The sequence below is a fragment of the Uloborus diversus genome, unplaced genomic scaffold (genome assembly GCF_026930045.1).
Source record: "Uloborus diversus isolate 005 unplaced genomic scaffold, Udiv.v.3.1 scaffold_13, whole genome shotgun sequence".
Lineage (NCBI taxonomy): Eukaryota > Metazoa > Arthropoda > Arachnida > Araneae > Uloboridae > Uloborus > Uloborus diversus.
Window position 1 is genome coordinate 2,467,483 of NW_026557987.1, and position 23,418 is coordinate 2,490,900.

Genomic DNA, 23,418 nt, shown 5'->3' on the forward strand with positions numbered 1-23,418 from the left:
AATTCATGTTGTCTATATCAGGAAAATAAGAAAAATCCCCCATCTCGAATTTTTTAAAAATATTTCATCTCATGATATTTCTCTCAACAGCCATATATTTGCCAATAAATTCTTTCTTGCTTGTTTTCTCTAAGTATAATATTTATACCCAGGCACCTGTGGTTAAACTTTGCTTCATAAGCATATTTTTAGCAGTTTCTATTCCAGATACTTCCTCTGAATGGAAAATTTTTTTTCCACTATTTTTTTTTTCTTGTTTTTTAATTCATTATTTTTTTCACTTTCAACTCTTAGCCTTTTTGAAAAATTTTTGTCAATACTTCTTATATTTGCCAGCATACATTTAAGTTGATTTAAATTACTCATGCTGGTAGTTGTCAATTCTGAAGCTCTTGTTGAAATTGCAGACAATATTGCACTTTTCAAATCTTTATAAGATGACGAAATCGTGCTTTGTGACGTATAATTTTCGGATTGAAACGAGGATGTGTTCTGAGAATTTAAAGGTACATTAGAGAAATTGGTAGCATCTGATTGCAATCAAATACAACTGTGACAACCAGCAACAGGCTGGGCCCAATATATTTTCAGGAAATTGTTATTTTGTGCGCAAGTGCACAAAAACTCTAGAATAAGTATACCGCTTGCTTCTTATTTGTTATGATGGAGCGAAGTTTATTTTATAAAGTCATGGCAGTGCATACCTTTATGTTTCAATCATTTTAAATTAACCACAAATGAAATAATATTCATTTAAAGGAAAATATTCTGTTGTATCTTTTAAAACAACCTGCTGGAATGATAAACCTAACCATATACCCATTTTACCCCATTTTCAAAATATGAGATTAAAAATAGAAAAAAATCTTTTTTTCTTCCCTGTAAGTTGAAGCAGCAACAAAAATGTCCAACTAAAGATATTATGACACAGTCATAAAAAATTTCTCAAAAATCAGGAGTTGGAGATAGAAGTTTACGCAGACAACATGCGGCTTGAATTTATCTACTTCAATTTAAAGTGTTACCTCTCACTAAAAAATAATCTATCCGAAAAATATATTTTGTGAAACAGAATTTAGAACAGCCAAGTATAATGTCCCACTCAAAAAAATGCAAATTTAATCTAAAATAATTTGTTTTTAAAACCATATATTTTGACTACCCATTTTACCCCACTACCCATTTTACCCCACCTGACCATACTTGTATGCTAGACCAAATCAAAAAAAAATAAAACTTTTTTTAGAAACTCAAAATTTTTGTTAATAAAACGTTACCCCTGTATCCAACACCCCACATGAACCACAAGAAGATTTATTCAAATTAAAAAACATTTCGATATGCCATACTTGACCTAAAATTTAAAATTTTATTTAAAAAATTGATTTTTTTTCTATTATCTTTTAAAAAATTACGTATAAATTTAAATAGAATATCAAGTTAAAAAATTACTGGCGAACACATTTACAGATCAACAACAAACGAATAATAAAAAAATAATATTTTTTAAATGAGAACTTTAACTCAACCTGGAAAAAATCCATATATTTGAGTACTATGTGGAAGACTTAAAAAATGCATGAAAACAAAAATTTCTATTTAACGCTAATTACCTACTTTTCTACTTTACTGTTTATATTTTTCAGCTGATAATTTCATAAAATCTTGCATTTCTGAAAATATGTATCAAAAACTTATTTTTTTCAAGAAAATTATAAATGTTAGGCCACGTGTGGGATGTCTAAATAGTTTTTAATTTGAATAAATGTTTTTGTGGTGCATATGTGGGGTATAGGAGCAGCGTTTTATCAACAGAAATTTTGAGTTTCTAAAAAAAACATTTTATTTTAATTTGACTTAGCATTACACAAGCGCTGGTTCACACTTTCAGATCGGTACTTGTTGCTGTTGTTCAAATTAAATGATTTTTTTTTGATGAAAAAGGATAAAATGTAAGAGAGTGTGCGACTTGAAAATTCAACTTTCTATTTTTGGGGGGGAGGGGGGGGACACCTTAATACACACACACACCGTAAGAGGATTGAACAAAAAAAAAAAAGATAAATTAGCTCATCAGAAGACACTAAGAAAAATGTCCGTTATCATACTCTCAAACACTCTAATGCTCGTAAGTATTGTAAGTCCTCCAGAACAGTTCAATTTCATCCTTTTCTATAACATTTTCAGTAGCTTCTTTTTATTTGGTGAATACTATCGAAAATTTAAGAATCGCTAAAATATTTTTGTTTTTCAATCTTCGGTCTGTTCATATAAAATTTACCAAATTTTCAACTCGCAAAATCACCAATATCTTCATTTTTGCGAAAATAAATGCATTTTTCAATATAAATATTGGTGAAATATGAAAATTACTACGGCAAACAAACTAATGGCGTCAAACAGATATAACGTAAAATGTAAAAATGAAATGCCTGAGGTCATCTCGTATTTTTATGAGTCTTGTTTCTCATTGTCTCCGCTGATGTACTTGTGTAAAATTTGTGCCAGTCAAATTCCTTTGAACCTTTATTTTTTTTTTTTTAATTTATTTAAAAGTAGTTTCCAGAAATCGCTACAAACTACTATTTTTTTGTAGTTAACTACTCACTACACTACTTTTTTAAAAAAGTAGTGCGCTGCACTACAAACTACTCAAAAATGTAGCTACTACAGTAGCGTCGCTACTTGTAGCGCGCTACTTCCAACCACTGGGCTAAAATATAACATTTGTATTAATAAAAATTTTCTTGTATTTTTAAAAATTGGTTTCAATACTGATTTTTTTTTTTTTTTTTTTTTGCTATTCATGGTCATTGCAATAAACACATTTAGTGTTTTATTTAATGTGTTTGTATCGTAAACTTTGCCCTTTATTTAGGAAACAAAGTAACACTCATGAGAAAAACATTTTAAAAACACTTAAAATGTCTCAAATGAATAAATATTTATATTTTGACTTGAAACTCAGTATTTAAGATAGTTTAAATCCAGATTTGTTAGATTATTTGTTTTTTGAAAATAAATTACAGAATGGTTCGGTTATTCCTAGGAACGTTTTCATGTTTATAACAACGAACTTTTTTCAAATTGTGTCGAACCTAATGTGCCAACGCATTTGAAAATCAGCCAACGAGCTTTGGAATGATTAAGATAGGAATTAGCCTCATTTAAAACTCCTCCATCCGTTGTCTTCTAGCTCTGTTGCTGCCCACAAGTCTTCAGAAAACTCCGAAAGATATATAAAGACATCAGAGATTATTATAAATACAGAAAGCCTGTCGACCTTTTCACGTCAGAGGAAATATTACGACAAGTGAGGGAAGAATCGGGAATAAGAACAAGAATGGAACCCTGGAAAGAAAGCAAGTCAGACCTGACGGATGACAGCGAATCTTCGCAAAGCGTAAGTGAAGTCCAAGTGTTGTGTGGGGAAAAACACTATCTAATTCTGCTTTTTGTAAATTTATCGTCTGCTGTGTTTTACATATATTGTTTTGCCATTTAGTATCGTCTAAAATGTTCCCATTTCTTTGTCTTTTTATTTATCGTCAACACATTATACTCGTTTTTGTTTTTGTTTTTTGTAATGGCAACAAAAAAAGAAATGAGAATGCAAATATGATATTAAATGATAAACTTATTGTTATTGATATTTTAAATATTATAATTGAGACCCACTAATATATGGTGCAGTATTTATTTGCTCAATATTAAGCTTATTTGTATTTCAAATGCTTTGTACAATTAGTCAAGTGCAGGGGTCGAAGTAGTCCTATATATCCTACATTTTCAAGAAAAGCATCAAAATCGTCCTATATTCCCTATATTTTTGAAAAATGTCCTATATTTCCTATATTCCCGTTTTTTGTTGTTGTTGAACCAGGAGGACATTAAATCTACAAATTTTGGTGCATGGTGCACTAAAGGAAAAGATGATTTTACCGCTTTTGCCATTTTTGCAACTGTTCAGTGCCCATAAGCAATAGTGGATTTTCGCAATTGAGGCAGCATGCTGAAACATTCAAGCATAAAGAAGACTCTGAAAAACGTCAATAGGATCCTTCTCAAGCTCTGTTTGTTCTTAATACAAGTGTTAAAGATTTCAGTTTAGATATAAAATCAAAGAACAGTGGAATTAGTACTTGGGTCATGAGTGAGGAAGAAAAAATAAAAATTTTCTTTTTTCAAATTTTGTTTAATCATTTCGTCTATAAAGTACACTTTTTTTTTTCAAAAATCATTCTTTCAACTACAGGAAAGTCATTTCAGATGTAAGGAATAATTTTATTTGAGTTTTTTTTTTTAAACAAAATCATTGATAGGAATAAATAAATAATATATAATACGTATTATTTCTTTTTTCATAGCAAAATTATTCACGTAATGTGTCCTATATTTGACCTACATTTTTTGCGGAAAATGCCCTATATGTGACAAGTCGGTCACTTCTACCCCTGCAAGTGCGTGCGGGGCAAAGAGAAATACAGTCCATTTCATTTACTTATTCAATCTTTTTGAAAATCATTTACACATTAGAAAATTTGTTGTTCCATTCAAATTCTTTCATTTAAAAATCCCCTTATTTGTTTATTCATTCACTTATTTTCTTCTTCATCCGCTATGTTATGCAAACATTTAATTTTTCTCATGTATTACCTTATTTATGTATTTATTTATTCATTTATTGTTTCATTTTTGAGCAATCGCAAATTGCTTATTGCTTTCATTTGACCGTTTTTTTTGATGTTTTATGATTTCATACCCCCCCCCCCCCCCCCCCCGCCTCCCACTGCAGCACCACCGTCGACCAGATCCTCACACTGCTGCTCCTATAGCAAAAACCGTCTCCAGGTTGCGTAAATATCCTACATACACACGCATACATACACAAACCTACACCCTACACACACATACATACACACACACGCACGCACACATACATACACCCACTCATGCCTGCACAGACACAAACACAAATACATACACACACACTCATGCCTGCACACAGACACAAACACACGCCTACACTCACACATACACATATACACACGCCTACATACACACACACTCGTGATTGCGAAAGGCATAATTTGAATTCAAGATGTCTTAATTCAAATTAATTTTTTTCCCCCTTTCCTTCATTCATTCTTTTTACTCATTTATTCTATCAAAAATAGCTTTCGCGATCAAATAAAAAGTAATTAATTTTTCACTTTTCCCCATGAACAAAAAGAAGGGAAACATTTCCACCTCTTTTTAAAGGTACAAGTTTGCTGTCAAAAATAAATAATGTTTTAGTGCAAATTTTATTACAAAATATAGTGTTCTTTCTTTATGTACAGCAATTTTAAAAACAAATTTCTAATTTGTATATTTTGAAAAAAGTGATCTTAACCATTTCAATTTGCCCCACATTCCCCTACAGTGTTTTTTTCTTTTGAATAGGACTTCCAATATTACCTTCTTGGGCGGCGAAAAGGGTTGAGCAATTAATATTTAAAAAAACAGCATTTGAAAAACCTTTTAAAAATCCAGCGTCCAGCCCCTGGCGTTCATTTGAATTTTGACGTCTTGAGTTTTTAAATTATGCTTTTCTCAATCACAAACTAATAAGTACTGACTTGTTGGGTATCTTTACACAGGCACCTGTTTTGGATTTTTTTGTTATAAAGTGTATGTTAAAATAGAAATAATTATTACAAACTTTTTGTTAGGTTTAAATCGAGATGTTTTTGATGATATTAAAAATCATTTGATAGATGAATGACCCTTACACTTTTTCCTATAAAAGACGTGTGACAGAAAGTTAGTTTTTGGAGAATGACCCATAACGAAAGAGACATCAGACAATTTGTTTTATTTATGACAAACTGCTTTAAAACTGTTTTTTGGTTCCTTGTATAGAAAAAGTTTTTTTCTTTACGTTGAAAAGAAAAAGTGTCACCTAATTCCCTTTTATTTCTAGGTCAAATATTCCTGCAGTGACTTCAAAAATCCCGACACAGAAGACATATTTGACCGCAATTACAAACCACCTGTTTTCGTAAGTAAAATCAACGACCATTATTTTCAACCTGAAAATATTCTGTGTCCTATTTTTAAGCTCTAATAATATCCGTAAAAGTTGCCTCTGGATTCGTTCTATCTATTTCAAACTGTAACTAAAGTCTTTCCAGCTTCAAAATAAAGTTTGATTGTAAAAAAGAAATTCTAAAATCTTATCATACGGTACGATCAAATCAACGCGTTTCATTTCGAAACAGGTTTAGCAGTGATCGTTCGGTTTTATGATGTTATTTACCTGACATTTTGCTGAACAGGAGCTGCTGTCCACGTTTTATTCAGTCAATGACGAACGACGACCGGTCGAAGGATAATGACACTGATTTATTTTTGAGCTATCACATGTCAACACATTTAAAATAAAAAAAAAAATGTTCCCGAAATTGGTTCAGTTTTTATTGAATTTGTAAGAAAAAATCAGTTCAATTTATCTAATTTGAACATCAATCGTAACTATAAACTCATGAGCACGCTATCTAAATATCTGTGTTTTGTCACTGGCAGAACGTTCGATAAAGTGTAAATATGATTTCATCCCAGCAAAATAAATGGGTTATTTACGCATAGATTCATAAAAAAATGCAATCCAGGATGGTTTAGCACATACAAAGCCCAAGCTGCCCATCGCCTGACCCAATTGAACCCAGTTATTTGATAAGCGCTCGAGGCTTTGGTGTTTTTTTTACAGCACAGCGCTCACGTTTACTGTAAGAGTGACAATATAAACGATGCTTTACTATATGTAAATCCATCTAAGAGGATAAAACATTTATTTATGTCAAAATGTTTTTATACAGGAATTTATCGATGGTGAAAGGAATTCAACTACGTCTCTGCCCCTGTTCATCATAGACCGACTTCCTGAAGATTGCAATCCTAAACCAAGCTTCGAAAGTTCAAGAGACAGATTATGCAAATCTCTACCGAACTTGAATCGCCTTACAGAAGAAGAAGAACAAAGACCAAGCCTGCCTGAAGGTAAAAGTGTTGCTAATGTACAACTAAATGGTCCCAGAGAAGGCAAGTCAGTTTAACTTATTTTTCATTGAAGTAAGGATTAATAATTTTAAAAAAAAAAGTTCAACATTTAGTAAAATCATCAAGTAAGCTTAAAATGCAACGTGAATTAAAATGAGCGGATTTAATGTTTTTTAAGAACGTAAACCTGGTTAAAAATATAAAGTCAAAGCTGTAAACTCCCTACGATTAAGTTTCGTTTGAATCAGGTAGTGATCAATAGTTGCTTTATTTATTTTTTTTAATGAAAGAAGGATAAACAAAACTTAACTCGTGTTTCTGAAGTTAACTAAGAACCAAGATCAATTCTACCAAAAGATAAACTTTTATTAGCTGATAAACTGATAATCTATAGTTAAAATTGTCGCAGAGACTAATCGTAATTGAAAAAATCGTAAAAGTAAGTTTATTTATTTTTCCATTCAAGTAAGAATTAAAAAGTTAAAAAAAATAGTTCAGCATGTAGTAAATCATTAAGTTCAAATTTAAAACATGCAGATTTAATGTTATAAAATTATGAACTCAAAGTTGTAAAATCCCTACAATTAAGTTTCGTTCAAATAAGGTAGTGATCAGTAGTCGCTTTTTACGAAAGAAGGATAGACAAAACTTGACTCTTGTTTCTGAAGTTAACTGAAAACCAAGATCAAGTCTACCAGAAGAAAAACTTATATAACCTGACAAACTGTTAATCTATAATTAAATTATCGCAGAGACTGATCGTAACTCAAGTCCGTTTAACTTTTTTTTCATTAAAGTAAGGTTTAATAATTTAAAAAAATAGTTGTTCATTAAGTAAAATCATCATAATGTAACGTGATTTAAAATGTGCAGATTTATTCTGTTTTTAAAATATGAAACCTGGTTAAAAATACGATTAAGTTTTGTTCTAATAAGTTAGTAAGCGTTACTTGCTTTTTTTTTTTCAATGAAGGAAGGATAAATATTAAAACTTGACCCGTGTTTCTGAAGTTAACAAAGAACTACGATCAAGTCTACCAGAAGATTAAATTTTATAGGCTGTTAAAATACTAATCCATAGTTAAATTGTCGCAGAGACTAATCGCAATTGAAAAAAATGTAAATGTCAGTTTAACTTTTTTTCATTAAAGTAAGAAATAATAAGCTAAAAAAAATAGTTCAATATAAAGTAAATCATCAAGTTCAGTTTTAATTTAAAACATACAGATTTAATCTTTTTTAAAAACATGAAACCTGTAAAAATATAAAGTCAAAGTTGTAAACTCCCTATGATTAAGTTTTGTTTGAATAAGGTAGTGATCAATAGTTGCTTTATTTATTTATTTTTTTTAATGAAAGAAGGATAAACAAAACTTAACTCGTGTTTTTGAACTTAATTAAGAACCAAGATCAAGTCTACCAAAAGATAAACTTTTATTAGCCGATAAACTGATAATCTATAGTTAAATTCTCGCAGAAACTAATCGTAATTGAAAAAATCGTAAAAGTAAGTTTTTTTTTTTTTTCATTCAAGTAAGAATTTATGAGTTAAAATAAAAATGTTTAGCATGTAGTAAATCATAAAGTTCACTTAAAATTTAAAACATGTAGATTTAATAATCCTTCTTAAAAACATGAAACCTGTATAAAAATATAAAGTCAAAGTTGTAAAATCCTTAAGATTAAGTTTCGTTTGTATAATTTAGTGATCAATAGTGGCTTTATTTATTTATTTTTTTTATGAAAGAAGGATAAACAAAACCTGACTCATGTTTCTGAAGTTAGTTGAAAACTAAGATGAAGTCTACCAGAAGAAAAACTTTTATAAACTGACAAACTGTTATTAAATTATCGCAGAGACTGATCGTAACTCAAGTCAATTTAACTTTTTTTTCATTAAAGTAAGGATTTATAATTTAAAAAAATAGTTCTTCATTAAGTAAAATCATCAAGTAAACTTAAAATGTAACGTGATTTAAAGTGTGCTGATTTATTCCTTTTTTTAAAACATGAAACCTGGTAAAAAAATACGATAAGGTATTGTTCTAATAAGTTAGTGATCGTTAGTTGCTTTATTTTTTTTAATGATGGAAGGATAAACTTTAAAACTTGACACCTGTTTCTAAAGTTAACAAAGAACCACGATCAAGTCTACCAGAAGATTAACTTTTATAGGCTGATAAAAAACTAATATATAGTTAAATTTTCGCAGAGACTAATCGCAGTTGAAAAAAAAAGTAAAGGTCAGTTTAACTTTATGTTCATTGAAGTAAGAATTAATAAGTAAAAAAAATAGTTCAATATAAAGTAAATCATCAAGTTCACTTTAAATCTGTACGTCTTAAATTTTATTTTTTTTAAAAACGTGAAACCTGTATAAAAATATAAGCTGATAAACTGATAGTCGGTAATTAAATTGCCGCAGAGACTAATTGTTATTGGAAAACACGTAAAAGTTTCAATTTTTTTTCATTCAAGCAAGAATTAATAATAAGTTAAAATAAAATAGTTCAGCATGTAATAAATCATCAAGTTCACTTAAAATTTAAAACATGCAGATTTAATCCTTAAAAACATGAAACCTGTATAAAAATATAAAGTCAAAGTTGTAAAATCCTTACAATTAAGTTTTGTTCGTATAATGTAGTGATCAATAGTGGCTTTATTTTTTTTATGAAAGAAGGATAAACAAAACTTAACCTTCTAGTTTTTTGAAGGTTCTGCCACAAGGAAAGAGTTCATTGCAAATCATTACAAGGCTAGAACAGATCTAAGATCTAACAACTATTCAAAACTTGTCTTTGGAAATGAAATTTAATCAAGACTAATAAAACAGATCCAACAGCTGTAACTAGACGTTAAATCGCGGAAATCACAAATTTGCCACAGCGACTATGCATGCGCACGGACTTGACTCATTGTGCTTTCTCTTTTTTGATTCTTAGTAGTTCGTTTATATTTAAGCAGAGAAACATTAATGAATAAGATTAGGATACAGACCCTCCCCCCCCACCCCCAGTTGAACCGATACAAAACTTATTATGTTAATGTTTTTCAGTTTTGATATATTTAAGGGGGAAGAAATTTTAAATGTCGGCAAAACTGGGGTTAAACCATGAAAATATTTTGCGTGACATATTATATGTAACTGTACGCATATGTATATATACATCCAACTTTATAATTGAAAGCGAAAACTAGCACTTATTTATTGGTTTGCTTATTTTCTAAATTAATGCATTTTTCACAAACATAACAGATTATGGATTGAAATTTATGAAATATGTGTGTGGATATCCGTGTTTAGCAGTAATTTTTTATTAACATACAAAATTTTTGCAGTTAATTTAAGCAAGACTTTTGAAATGAGCTAAGTCCACGCGTTTACGCAGTTGCTGTGGCAAATTTGTGATATCCGCGATTTGACGTAGAGTACAGTTGCATACATCTTCTGACTCATTTAAATTTAAAATATTTAAAGACTTGGTTTATTTATTTTTTTGCTTGGTCATAACATACGTTATTTTGTCTTTTTAGTCAACTTTTAAACAAAACTAGGTAGTAAACAAGACAAAGAGTTCCATCAAAAGAAAGATAAATCAACTAACAATTAAAATTATCCCATAAAACGTAAAATAATCCGCGATTTAAGAAAGAAGTCATTAAACAAAAGCTAGATTAATATATCATGCAAGTTGTGAAAGATTAAAAAAAAAACTTCATGAACATGTTGAATAATCCGTCAAATAAAGAAACTAATAGAATTCATTACGATCTTGTAAAATACTCGAAAACAATATAATTTAAAATATAGTATTTTATTATCCATGCAGTTTTCTTTGCAACAGAGAGGAATCAAGAATTGCAATAAAGTTTAAACGGTCCAATTCTAAACAAACGAACATAGAATCTTACTGGTCAGAAAATAACAGGACGTAAAATTAAGCCATTATTGTTGCCATTAAGCATGCCATTATTGTCCTTAAAAACACAAAACAACGTTGTTTCAACTAAATATTTATGACTTGAAATTCTCAATTCTAAAATTGCAGACAAAGTAATAATATCAATGCAAAAAGATGTGATATCTCCGCAAAATCAACCCTGTTGTAAAAATTTCCCCACCAAGAAAACTTTTAACTCTGCCCCACAAAAATGAAAGCCTTCATTATAAACCAAAAAAACATTCAGCCTTAAAAAGTCATGATATCTAGTTTGCCCGCCAAGTATCTGCTAAACTATCATCCTCCCTGTTCTCCTCTTTCTTCACACCCTGTTTCCGTTAGAACCTCCTCCCACCTTCAACTCCTCAGAAATATAGATAGATCCTTTGAATTGTTTATCTTGTTTGGCGAATTGAGGTGGTTGCTTGGTGAGCAAAAAGCTTCCCGCCAACCTAGATAAACAATTTAAAGGATATCTATCCATATTTCTGAGGAGTTGAAGGTGGAAGGTGGTTCTAACGGAAACAGGGTGTGAAGAAAGAGGATAACAGGGAGGATGCTAGCTTGGCAGATACTTGCCGGGCAAACTAGATATCATGACTTTTTATGGCTGAGTGTTTTTGTTTTAGGATGAAGGCTTTCTTTTTATTGAGGAAGAGTTAAAGGTTTTCTTGGTGGGGAAATTTTTACAACCGGGTTGTTTTTGCTGAGATTAAGCTTATTCCAATTGCCTCAATCAATTAGAACAGCAGATATAAGAGCTACTATTTTCACCAAATCTTGAAACTAAAGAGCAAATGGCCGCGAATTTTATAACGACTTTTCAAACTTACTATTGCTTGTATGTCCACGAGCCCCATAGCACCTGCAGCCCTAAAATTTGGTACAAATTTCATTCGAGATCAGGGACATGATATGCGATGCATTGCTTTTAGTAGTTGCTCTCGTATATTAAAAAAAAAAGTAAGGTCAAAGAAATTGCGGAAGGAAGTCTGTGGTGGACCTGGGTACAGGAGACCCCATAGCACCTACCGCCCCAAAATTTGGTACAAAATTACTTGGAGCCCCGGGGGTTTGTACCTATGGTTTGATTTTTTTAATTTCAAATTTGTTCTTTTGCAATTAATTTTTTAAGCTAAAATTTTACACAAACTGACAATTAAAGGGATAAAAGATTCCTCACACCCCATAATATTCTATGTCGTTCGAAAGTGATTTCTTTTCAGCATTAGTAAAGCTTTCTCCAATTTTCTCAGTTAATTAGAATAGCAGATATAAGGGTTTCTATTTCAGCGAAAAGTCCTAGGCTGAACTCAAATCCTTAAGTGAAAGAGCAAATCTTTCTGAAAACTACGAATTTTATAGGGTCATTCCATGTCAAATCGACCAGCAAAAATGTGAACCTCTGACCCGAGGTTCTCAGGTTTTGATGAAACTTCATGAGGCTGTTCTATACATGGATATAAGAATAATTGGAAATTTTTATCTTAATATGACAATTACTTTTTGAATGGCAGCACTTTAAAATTTTCCCTAAAACTTGTCATTCAGCAAAAATCGCATATCCAGCAACCTTACATACATAAGCAGTTTTCACTATAAGATATTTATTTTTTGAGATAGAGAGTTGATTTTTTTTTTTTTTTTTTTTGCATTTTGATCGGTATTGGACTGTAAAGTCAAATTTATAATTAGATTTAAGATTTAAATCAGTTAAAATAACTAAAAAAATCTTTAAACAGCGAAATTGAGTTTAATTTCGGACAAACTTGTGCTCAGAAAATGCTAAGTAGCATTTTTAGCCCTCCAAAACTTCCAAAACCCAATATGTCCTCGGAAAGTAGATTAAAAATGGTACAAACTTATGCAATAAAATTAGTGGGATTTGGAGTTTTATTCAAGTTAGAGATGATCAAAACTGTACTATTGAAATGCACAAAAATCAAACAAAAGTGTTTTCTGCTAGATCAAAAGAAAAGTAATAAATAAAATCAGTCATTCAGCATCATCAAGGCATGTTAATTAAATACATTAAAGTGAAGAAAAATATTAATGTTAATATATGAGTGGTTTTTAATAATTATTTAGAACGACTGCTGAAGTTGAGAACTCTCAACTTTTGAGGTTGGGCTCTTCTATCACCCATCAGATTTACAGGGAAATAGCTAGTTTCTAGGGGGAAGTGGATGCATTTATTAGCTCTTAGCGATGCCACCTTCATTTTCAGAAGTTTTAATAATGTTATGAATCAAAATCTTACAATTATTTCACAAGGGTTTTTCGGAAGTCCAAGCTCAAATCACCACTTAAAATCTGATTTAGTGAGAAATTTATATCTTTATTTTAACTCTATCATTTGAAATTCTGAAATCAAAATCTTCTTTAACCTACGTAGGTTTACTTTTTTCTTTTGTTAAGCAAGCAATATTGGTTCAACGTCACAATTATCAGGCAATCGTTCTGCAGGTGCCAAGATATCCGTGCAATTATTTCACTAAATAATTCTATTTATGAAAATGCCAGGTTTAATAATATTATCTAAAGTACGTAGCACGTACTTTTATTTAAAGTTCCAAAAAAAAAAAAAAAAAAAAAAGATAAGAAAGAAAGCAAGGAAAAAAAAAACAAAAACAAAAAAAACATGTATTGTTTCGTAAATGAAACTATTACGATAATGTGTACAAAATTCTGTTTAACTAATTTTATTTTGTATTTTCGGACTTGTATTTCATTGTACATTTTCAAAGACTTAATTATAGTTGGGACTAACAAAAAAAATGTGAAAAAAATTGTAGGAATTTAATTTACAGCATGATTGAAACTTGTGAGGATGAAGCTGGCTTCTCTAAGAGCTAATAAATTCATCCACTTCTCCCTTGAAATTGGTATTTCCCTGTATATTTGATGGGTGATAGAAGAGAACAAACTCAAAAGTTGGGAGTTCTCAACTTCAGCAGTCGTTCTAAATAATTATGAAAAAAGCTCATACATTATTATTAATATTTTTTCTTCACTTTAATGTATTTAATTAACATGCCTTGATGATGCTGAATGCCTGATTTTATTTATTATTTTATTTTTGATCTAGCACAGAACACTTGTTTGATTTTTGTGCATTTCAAAAGTACAGTTTTGATCATCTCTAACTTGAATAAAACTCCAAACCCCACCAATTTTATTGCACAAGTTTGTACCATTTTTAATCTACTTTCCGAGGATATATTGGGTTTTGGAAGTTTTGGAGGGCTAAAAATGCTATTTAGCACTTTCTGAGCACAAGTCTATGTGCGAAATTAAACTCAATTTCGCTGTTTAAAGATTTTTTTAGTTATTTTAACTGATTTAAATCTTAAATCTAATTATAAATTTGACTTTACAGTACAATACTGATCAAAATGCAAAAAAAAAAAAAAAATTAACTCTCTATCTCAAAAAATAAATATTTTATAGTGAAAAATGCATAGGGGGGTATGTACGGTTGCTGGGTATGCGATTTTTGCTGAACGACAAGTTTTAGGGAAAATTTTAAAGTGCTGCCATTCAAAAAGTAATTGCCATATTAAGATAAAAATTTCAAGTTATTCTTATATCCATGTATAGAACAGCCTCACGAAGTTTCATCAAGATCTGAGAACCTCGGGTGATCACCCCTGGTCGATTTGACATGGAATGACCCTATAACGACTTTTCAGACTTACTTTTGCTACGGCCATTCTAATTACATACGGCTGTATGCCCAGCAGCCCCACAGCACCTGCAGCCCTAAATTTGGTACAAATTTAATTCGAGCTCGGGCTAATGTAACTTAAGGCTAAATCGGATCCAACACTTATATTATATAGGCCATTATGACATATTCAAATGATATATATTTAATAGCTAAGTAAATTTATTTGGCGGATTTTTTTTGCATTGTAATGTAACTGTTAATCTTCTTTATTGGCTTGCTTAATTAAACATTAAATTTTTTACTTCAGCAGTATCGATTTTGGAGACGTTTATATATCACATGAATAAAATTAAGGATTTTTTTTCGCAAAATCCAACTTTATATGTTTGTGGGCAATGGTGAGTAGCATCGTAACATATTAATGGAAAGGGAGGATAAAAATACAAAATAGTATAAATTATAAAATAGTATTGTGAATCAGTAACCCGTAGAGATAATTTGTTACAATGAGGGTTGGTCAAAAAAAGAAAAAGAAAAAAACACCTCTTGCTACGCCACTGGTTTATTCCATGACCCTGGCAAATGCAACACTGCTTATTAGACGTGAACAGACAGCGTAAATTTCTGTTTATTAATTCAAATTGCATAGATTTACTTTTCATTCTTCATTTGAGGCAGTGAGAGGAAAAGGGATGTAAGTGGATAGATCCTTTCATTGACAAGTCTTTTTTCTAAATCATGCTGTACAGCAGCACTTGCCAGAGCTACTAGTACTATTCCTTGTCCCGAGACAGAGGAGAGATTCAGCTGTCCTTTGTACGGGTTTCCCCAATTTTTTTTTACTTTGCCACTTACATCCTTTTGCCTCTCACTACTTCATATGGTCTTGTGTTTGACTTCATGATCCGTAACTGTTTCCCTCCGTCTCTTTCAGAAATCTATCAAAAAGCTATTTAAGAAGAATGAGATAGTAAGGGCAAAATGAAAAATGTTGGCTACTACGATGCAATTGTAATATATCATAAGGAAGAAATGGTAAAAGTAAAATTCATAGACGACGAAGAAGTTTCCATAATAAATGAACGATACGGTAAGTCTCTTGACATTATATTGTGCTTATAAGTAAAAGCATTACATAAATCTAAAGTTAATAGTTTTTCACTACAACCAATTTCTATCAATTATTTAAATCAGGCCTTTACTTGGTGATTACCTGACTTCAGAATGCAGCGTTAATATCTTGCAGGTCGCGAATAAAATACTTCTGAGTGAAATACTGTACAGTGAAACTTCGATAAGTGGAAGTTGCAGGGATTTCGAAAAAAATTCGAGTTACTGAAAATTCGTTTTATCAAACTCGAAAACAAAACTCTAGAATAATGTAAAATACCACCACTGACAACCCGAAAATTTATAATATGAGCAAAAAAGGGATAGAATAATGTAGGGTCATTCCATACGAAATGAGCAAAATTCACAAAAAAAGCGGTTGCCGCATGGCAACAGATTTTTATGAAATTTGGTATACAGGTTCCTTTTATGCCTGCATAGAAATACCTAAAATATTTTTGCTTAATATTTTTTATTTGAATAGCTACATGCGATTGAAAATTGGTCAAATTGAACAGCATTCTCATAAATGCTAAATGTTGCATTTTTAAGGCATGTATTTTATTAACTATTTAATCAAAACATAAAAGTTATATGTTGTTGCAATCTATGGAGCAGGGTAATTTATCTGATATCAGTAAAATTTTCAAAGTTATTATAGTTAACTTTTAACCAAGCTTCAAAAACTGAAAATATTTCAGTTTTCTCATAATTCAGCATTTTATTTTTTAATCTCAATCTTTAAGGAATGCATTAGCTTTGCTGAAATTAATACCTAATAATATGCCAAGTATCATAATAGAAAGACCTTACTTTTGAAGTTTTATTTTAACTCCTTTACCTTCAAAATCAGTTTTAAACATTGTGACATATTGTAAAATGATGATTTTCCCCTTCACATAGGCACAAAAATTCAAATGAGGGAAAATTCAGACAACTTTAAAATTTTGCAAGAATATAGAGCTGTCTTTTTACTATTTCCTTGAAGAAACTCGAAATTGGTTTTCCATTTCCAAACGTAAAATAAAATTCAGAAAAATAGCATTTTCTTTGTGTGTTATGGGGTCAATCCATACAGGTTCGACGGATGTGTGCGCTCGACCATTTTTAATTTGTTTGAAATTCATATCCCTAAAAGCTGCATATGAAAGATGTTTAAAACCACTTTTATTTTTTCTCTGAACTGGATCTTTGATTTTTTAGAGGTCATCTAAAGTGATTTTCGTAGTCAAAACTGGCACTTTTAGACATTTGCATTTTGGCCAAAATGTATTTGAATTATATTTATGACAGTTAATGTAATGCTTTGATGTTAAAGTGCATAAGTTGATAGTCTTACATGCTGGGTTACGTAGCTGTAAGTTAATAATTAAAATAATGGCAACGGTTTAAAGTTCAAAGTCAAATGCAAAAATTTTACTCATTTCAAAGGGAGATAACTCGCGTAGGGGACGGAAACACAAAATGAAATACGGCAAAAACTAATCACTGGAACCATGCTAAAAAGAATATGTAACTGTTGCTGTGTGTTTGTGCACTCTTTATAGATTACAGCCCCTCAAAAATCGGAAAAATGACAAAATGACATATTTAGACCCCTGTAAACCAAAAGGGGATGGAATTAAAAATAAAATTTCTTAGCCAATTGAATATTCCATTCAAGTACTATACATGTTATATACATTGTTTTTAGTATTTGGTTTGTAAAAAAGATTCAGGTCTTTGAAATTAAGCAATTTTGGTAGTCAATTTACACACTAAAACATAAATAAAAAATCAACACAATAATTAAGGAAACATTTCAGCAAGTACTTCATAAGCGTGTTTTTGAGAAAATGAAACAAGAAAGAAATGTTTAGTTTTGCTAAACTTACAATAAAAATAAGTAACTAATGAAATTTTCACTTAGTTCAAGTTACTCTACTAACAAAAATACGCCGATTCCAATTATTAAAATTTAGCAGCATCTAAAAGACACTTCAATATGTTACGTAAAAAAATTGAGTAAATTTAGAGCATTCCCTCATCTTCAAAAAAACATCTGAAATAGAGGAAAAAAATGAAATTTTCGGAATTTTTTGACTTTTTAAAGTACGATTTCTTCATCACGAAATTCATAAACAATTACTAAATTATAGCAGATAGTTAGTTATAGATATTTTTTCAATCTGAATCATTTTTACTGTTATTTTTTCATTAAAAGAGCTAGAAGAGTGATTTGAAATCTGAAGTAAATTGGCAAAATTTCAATCTTTGTTAATATCTCAGGTTCAAAAAAAGATCCAATGCTTTTTCCCAATAGAGATTTGTTTATAGAATGTGGAAATATTTATTTTTTAAGTGTACGTTTATAACTTACGGAGTTATTGATTCACAAACTGGCTGCAATGAACTCTGAAAATTTAGGCCGCAGCGTAAGCATGAACTTCTAATTTCAATAACAAAGCAACAAACAGTTTTTAAACTTCCATACTTTGCATTCTCTCATAGATATGCATGGTTTACCTAAATAAAAATTTTCATTGAAATCTAAATATGCATTGAGGAACATGGGATTAAAAAAAAATCAAGTTAGAGATGAAATTAAAATAAAATTTCAAAAAGAGCAGGGATTCGGCTGAACGATCTGTGCTAATACTGTTCTAATTTTTAAAACATTCTTGTGTTATTTATTATTTTGCGCAGCTAAAATTACTGACATTTGAATTAAAAATATCAATCCTATCTTTTAGTGAAGACCAAACCGCTGCAAAAGACGGAACAAGAAAACAATAAACAAAAGAAGCAGGAGAACGAAACATATTCGGGGTCAAGAAGAGAAATTTCCAATGCACATCTAGTAGATAGGAAAAGAAACGTTAAAGAGAAGAAGAAAATTGAAGTGAAAGAGGTTGAAGAAAATTCAGAAATACTCGTAGAAGAAACGAAAACAACTGAAAAAAAAAGAAAAAGCACCCAATTGCAAGCAACAAAACAAACAAGAAAACGAAACACACCCGAGTTCAAGAGAAGTTTCCACTGCACATCTGGCAGATAGTGAAGGAAGCATTACAGAGAAGAAGAAAATTAAAGTGAAAGCGGTTGAAAAAACTTCAGAAATACTCGTAGAAGAAACAAAATTAACTGAAAAAGGAGAAAAAGCACCCAATTGCGAGAAAAGGGAGGAAGAGGGGGGAAAAGGTTCAACTTTTTCAGAAAACAACGGAAGAGAAACTGGAAGGCAAAAGTAGGAGTAAAAGGATGGTGGTTTTCATGGACGATGAAGAAAAAACAAAATCAATTGATTCAGATTCCGATACAATCTCAGAGATGAAGTCAAGCTCCGAAAGCTCAAATTTTGAGCCATATTCAGACTATGAAGATGAGTTATCTAAAATGGAAGACAGCGCCGTCCTCCCATCTGTTCCCCAAAATACAAAGAGCATTGTTGTAGTAGGAACAAACAATGATATTAAAAGAAGGTGGGACAAAAAATATGTGTGTCTGTTTTGTGGTAATAAATATGACAAATTACCAAGGCATTTTGAAAGTGCCCATCAGGAGGAAGATGAGATAAGACAAGTTTCCCTTCTTCATTCGGAAAAGAAATTCTCCGGAAAAAAAAACCTGTTGATGAAATTAAAAAACCTCGGTAGTTACAAAAACAACTGTGATGTTGTTCGAAGAGGTGAAGGTGATTTCATGGTTGTTTACCGACCCCAGAACAACACTGCGTCGTACGATCAGTACATTCCATGCAGTAGCTGCTACGGCTATTACGCAAAGAAAGATCTTTGGAAGCACAAATGCCCTCTTGCAGGGAAAAAAAAAAGAAATTCTCCAGTGCCGTTAGGAAAGGAAAAGAGTTACTACCGATTCCTGTGGATATAGACAGTAATATAAAAAATATTCTGACATCTATAAGACTTGATAAAGTTACAAACGTAATCAAAAGTGATGTAACAATATGCAAATATATTGCAAAAATGTACGCAAAAAAAGGAGGAAATAGGGAGCACCGAAAACAGGAGATAAGGAATAACTCCCGAAAAGTTGCTCGCCTGGTTCTTGCGTTTAGAGAAGTATCAGGAGAAAAAAATGTGTTTATAAAAGACATTTTGCAATCACTCAAATACGATATCATACTTAAGGCAATTAAAGAAGTTGCACAGTTCAATGTAGAGCAAAATAAATATGGAACCCCTGAGCTGGCCAGGAAATTAGGTATCCATCTAAAATCGGTAGCTAATATAATTTTAACAGATGCCTTGCGACTAAATGATAAAGATAAAGTGGAAGAAATTGAAAGGTTTTTGAAACTACATTCATTAAGTTTTTCCGCTGAAATTAGGGCGCAAATCTTGAGGGACCAAAAAGCAGCCCGAAAGAATGTACCAAAACTTCTCCCTATAAGCAGCGATATCATACTGCTTCATGATTATTTGAAGATTCATACTGAGAAAAACTTAACCGTACTGGAAGACCCCCAATCAACCCCTGAACAACTAACAGAGGCATGGAAGAAGATGGCGAAATTAATATTAACAAAAGTGATAACGTTCAATCGCCGAAGATGTGGGGAAGTCTCAAGGATCAAGTTAAATGACTTCCAGTCCTCAATAAAAGCAGGTGAAAACACAGACCTCATTTCAGAGCTCACGAAAAAAGAGCAGGCTCTTTGTAAACTGTTCTCTCGAATGGAAATTTTAGGGAAGGGGGATAGAGTTGTCCCTGTATTGTTGACGCCAGACGTTGTTAACATAATTCAGTTATTGATCAAATTAAGGCGCAAAGTTGGCGTAGCCGAAGAAAACGAATATATATTTGCAATTTGTGAAAGAGGCTCGTTACGTTATTACAGAGGGAATGACTGCCTCGCAAAATTTTCCGAAGAGTGTGGTGCTAAATTCCCCAAACTCATCCGTTCCACCAAACAACGGAAGCACGTTGCCTCCCTGTCACAAATTTTAAATCTGAAAAGTAACGAACTAGATTGCTTGGCAAAATTTATGGGACACGATATAAACATACACAGGGAATACTACAGATTGCCAGATGAAGTCATGGAACGAGCAAAACTATCGAAGATATTTTTGTGTTTAGAAAAAGGAAAGCTCCCATCTCAGATGGGTAGGACTTTGGAAGACATGGAAATAGAAGAAGGTAATTTTTTTTTCAATCTAAGTAATTAAGCAACAGATGTGAAACTTTATTTCGAAGTTTTGTTTGAATGACACATGTTTCATATTACTATGCTAATACTTTTTAATTTTTAAATACTTTCATAATATTTAGTGTATACAGAATTATATATATATATATATACTAGCAAAAATACCCGGCGTTGCCCGGGTCAGTAATAGTTATGAGAAACAATCGTTAGTTGTTCTTGTTTTCTGTTTTAAGCGAAGGAATTCAAAACAATCTTTTTTGACGTGATTAAAAATCGAGCTTCTTTCTTACTCATAAAACTAAAATAGCAATAAGTATAAAGAACAAAATAGTATTCATTTAGAAACGAAAGCACGACATTTAAGCATATACGAATTTGAAGAATTTCCGAAATATGAAATTAAACTTTACATGTTTAAAAATATTTATCTGTTAGTACTTTTTTTTACATCTAAAACCTTCTCTGTATGGCTATTGATGTACGAACTGTTTTAAAAAATGTAGCCGCCCGTGTTCCCTTTACACTTGCTTTAGTCTTTTTTGGGGAAATTTCTATTATTGTGCGCACTTAGTGCGGTTTAAAATGTTACCAAATTTGCGAGAATCATTTTGGGACACCTTCGATAATACTCCCCCCTCTTACTAATTTTTATTATAGAAATATTGTCGCCAGATGCTGAGATACTTTTGGTCAAAATAAAATGGCGCTAAACGGTTTCATCCCAAATGTTTCCAAAATAAGTAGTAAAATTTGGCGACTGTTTGAAATTGCGCAAAAATAAAATTTGTGGAAGGTTTTTTGCTCTTTATGGATTTGCCTTATTTAGTTGCTGTATTATTTTACACAGTAAAAAAATTTTTTTCAAAGATTCTTTGATTGGCGATATTTTGTTTACATGGTGTAAGCTGAGAAACATTATTACGCAGCCTTTGGCTTCAAAAACAGCGGCAGTTGAAAAAACTACCAAATGCATCAGCTACTGAATCTTTCTGCAAAAATTTTGGCGACATTTCAGCTGATTGATTGGATAGTAAGTGTCCAATCCGCATAAATAATAATAAAAAAAAACCCATTATTTTCATTTATGTTCCGTTTAAATAGAAAATGACCAGCCAAATCCTTTTATTTTTAGCTCATAACTCGTTTTTTATACAACTTAGAAACTTCGAACAAATGCTATCTTCAGCAGAAAAATTGGCGCTTTCGATGGACATATGTTAGTATGTGCACGTTTTTTTCCACCCCATATTGGGGCATTTATGCGAAAATTGGGATTAAAATTGGAATAAAAAGGGAACTATCAATCGGATTTTTTTCGAACTGGTCTATAAACCTTCCCAGTACCAAACTGAACAAACGGTGAAAGTTTCAGCCAAATATGCCAGGTAGTTTCTGAGATCTTAGGGAACAAATTTACCAAACTCCATTTTTATATATATAGATATATATATATATATATATATATATATATAGATATAGATATAGATATAGATATATATATATATATATATATATATATATATATAGATATATATATATATATATATATATATATATATATATATATATATATATATATATATATATATATATATATATATATAAAGGCAATTCCATGGGTAACTGACTGATATTCACAGAGCAAAACGATAAGTCTTTTGAAACATAAACCACAAATTATTAATTTTTAAAAAGATATTTTCTTCTCGCCTATTATACTTTTTAAGCTGAATTTCATAATGTAATTGAATTTCCAAAATACATATTGGGTGATTTTGGAAACAGCATGCTAACTGACTGACATGAATGCAACCTGTGTGAAAAGTAATGCTGATTCAGTAAGAGATTTTTCTTCAAGTTAAACGAATTAAAATCAGGATAAAAGAACAACGATTAAACTTTTGGCCTATGGCATTTGAGTTGGAAAATATTGCTACAATAAAGAATTACAGTAATTAGAACAGCTTTGTAACAGACTTACGCTCTGAAATTTTTCTTTTTGCAAATATTCAAAATTAAGCAGCTAAACTTATAAATAAGTTTATATAAAAGGTAAGCAACGAGAAAGCATTTGTTAAACTTAATACACTTGACGACGGTTAATTGAATCAGTAGTTTATTGAATCAACTGCTTTAATGAATCAAATTGCAAAAAACCGAACAAAATCCAGCTTTATTGAATTAGCCGCTTTAATGCATCAGCCGCTTTATGAAATCAAAACTGATTAGAACAAAGGTGATTCATATAAACGGCGGCACTCTATTGCTAAAATAAATATTTGCAGCATTTACAACAAGTTGGTAACTGGCTGATATTACAAACATGTAACACAAACTATCCATAAAAAATAATAAATAAACATTGTATCCTAACACATTGACTTCATCAAGCTGAATTTCTAGGTATAATTGAAATATTAAAACGCACTTTAGATGATGTTTAAAAAAAATCTTAAAAGCATGGTAACTGACTGACATGAATGCAACCTGCGGGATAAGTA

General features: G+C 31.0%; 1 protein-coding gene across 1 annotated transcript in view; it reads left to right on the forward strand.

Annotated features, from left to right (window-relative positions):
* Positions 1-23,418, forward strand: part of LOC129232619 (CD109 antigen-like) — a 186,107-nt gene that overhangs the window by 162,085 nt on the left and 604 nt on the right. The window contains exons 11-12 of the mRNA XM_054866750.1: positions 5,966-6,043; positions 6,861-7,083. Of these exons, the coding sequence (XP_054722725.1) occupies positions 5,966-6,043; positions 6,861-7,083 (301 nt within the window). The remainder of the gene's footprint in view (positions 1-5,965; positions 6,044-6,860; positions 7,084-23,418) is intronic.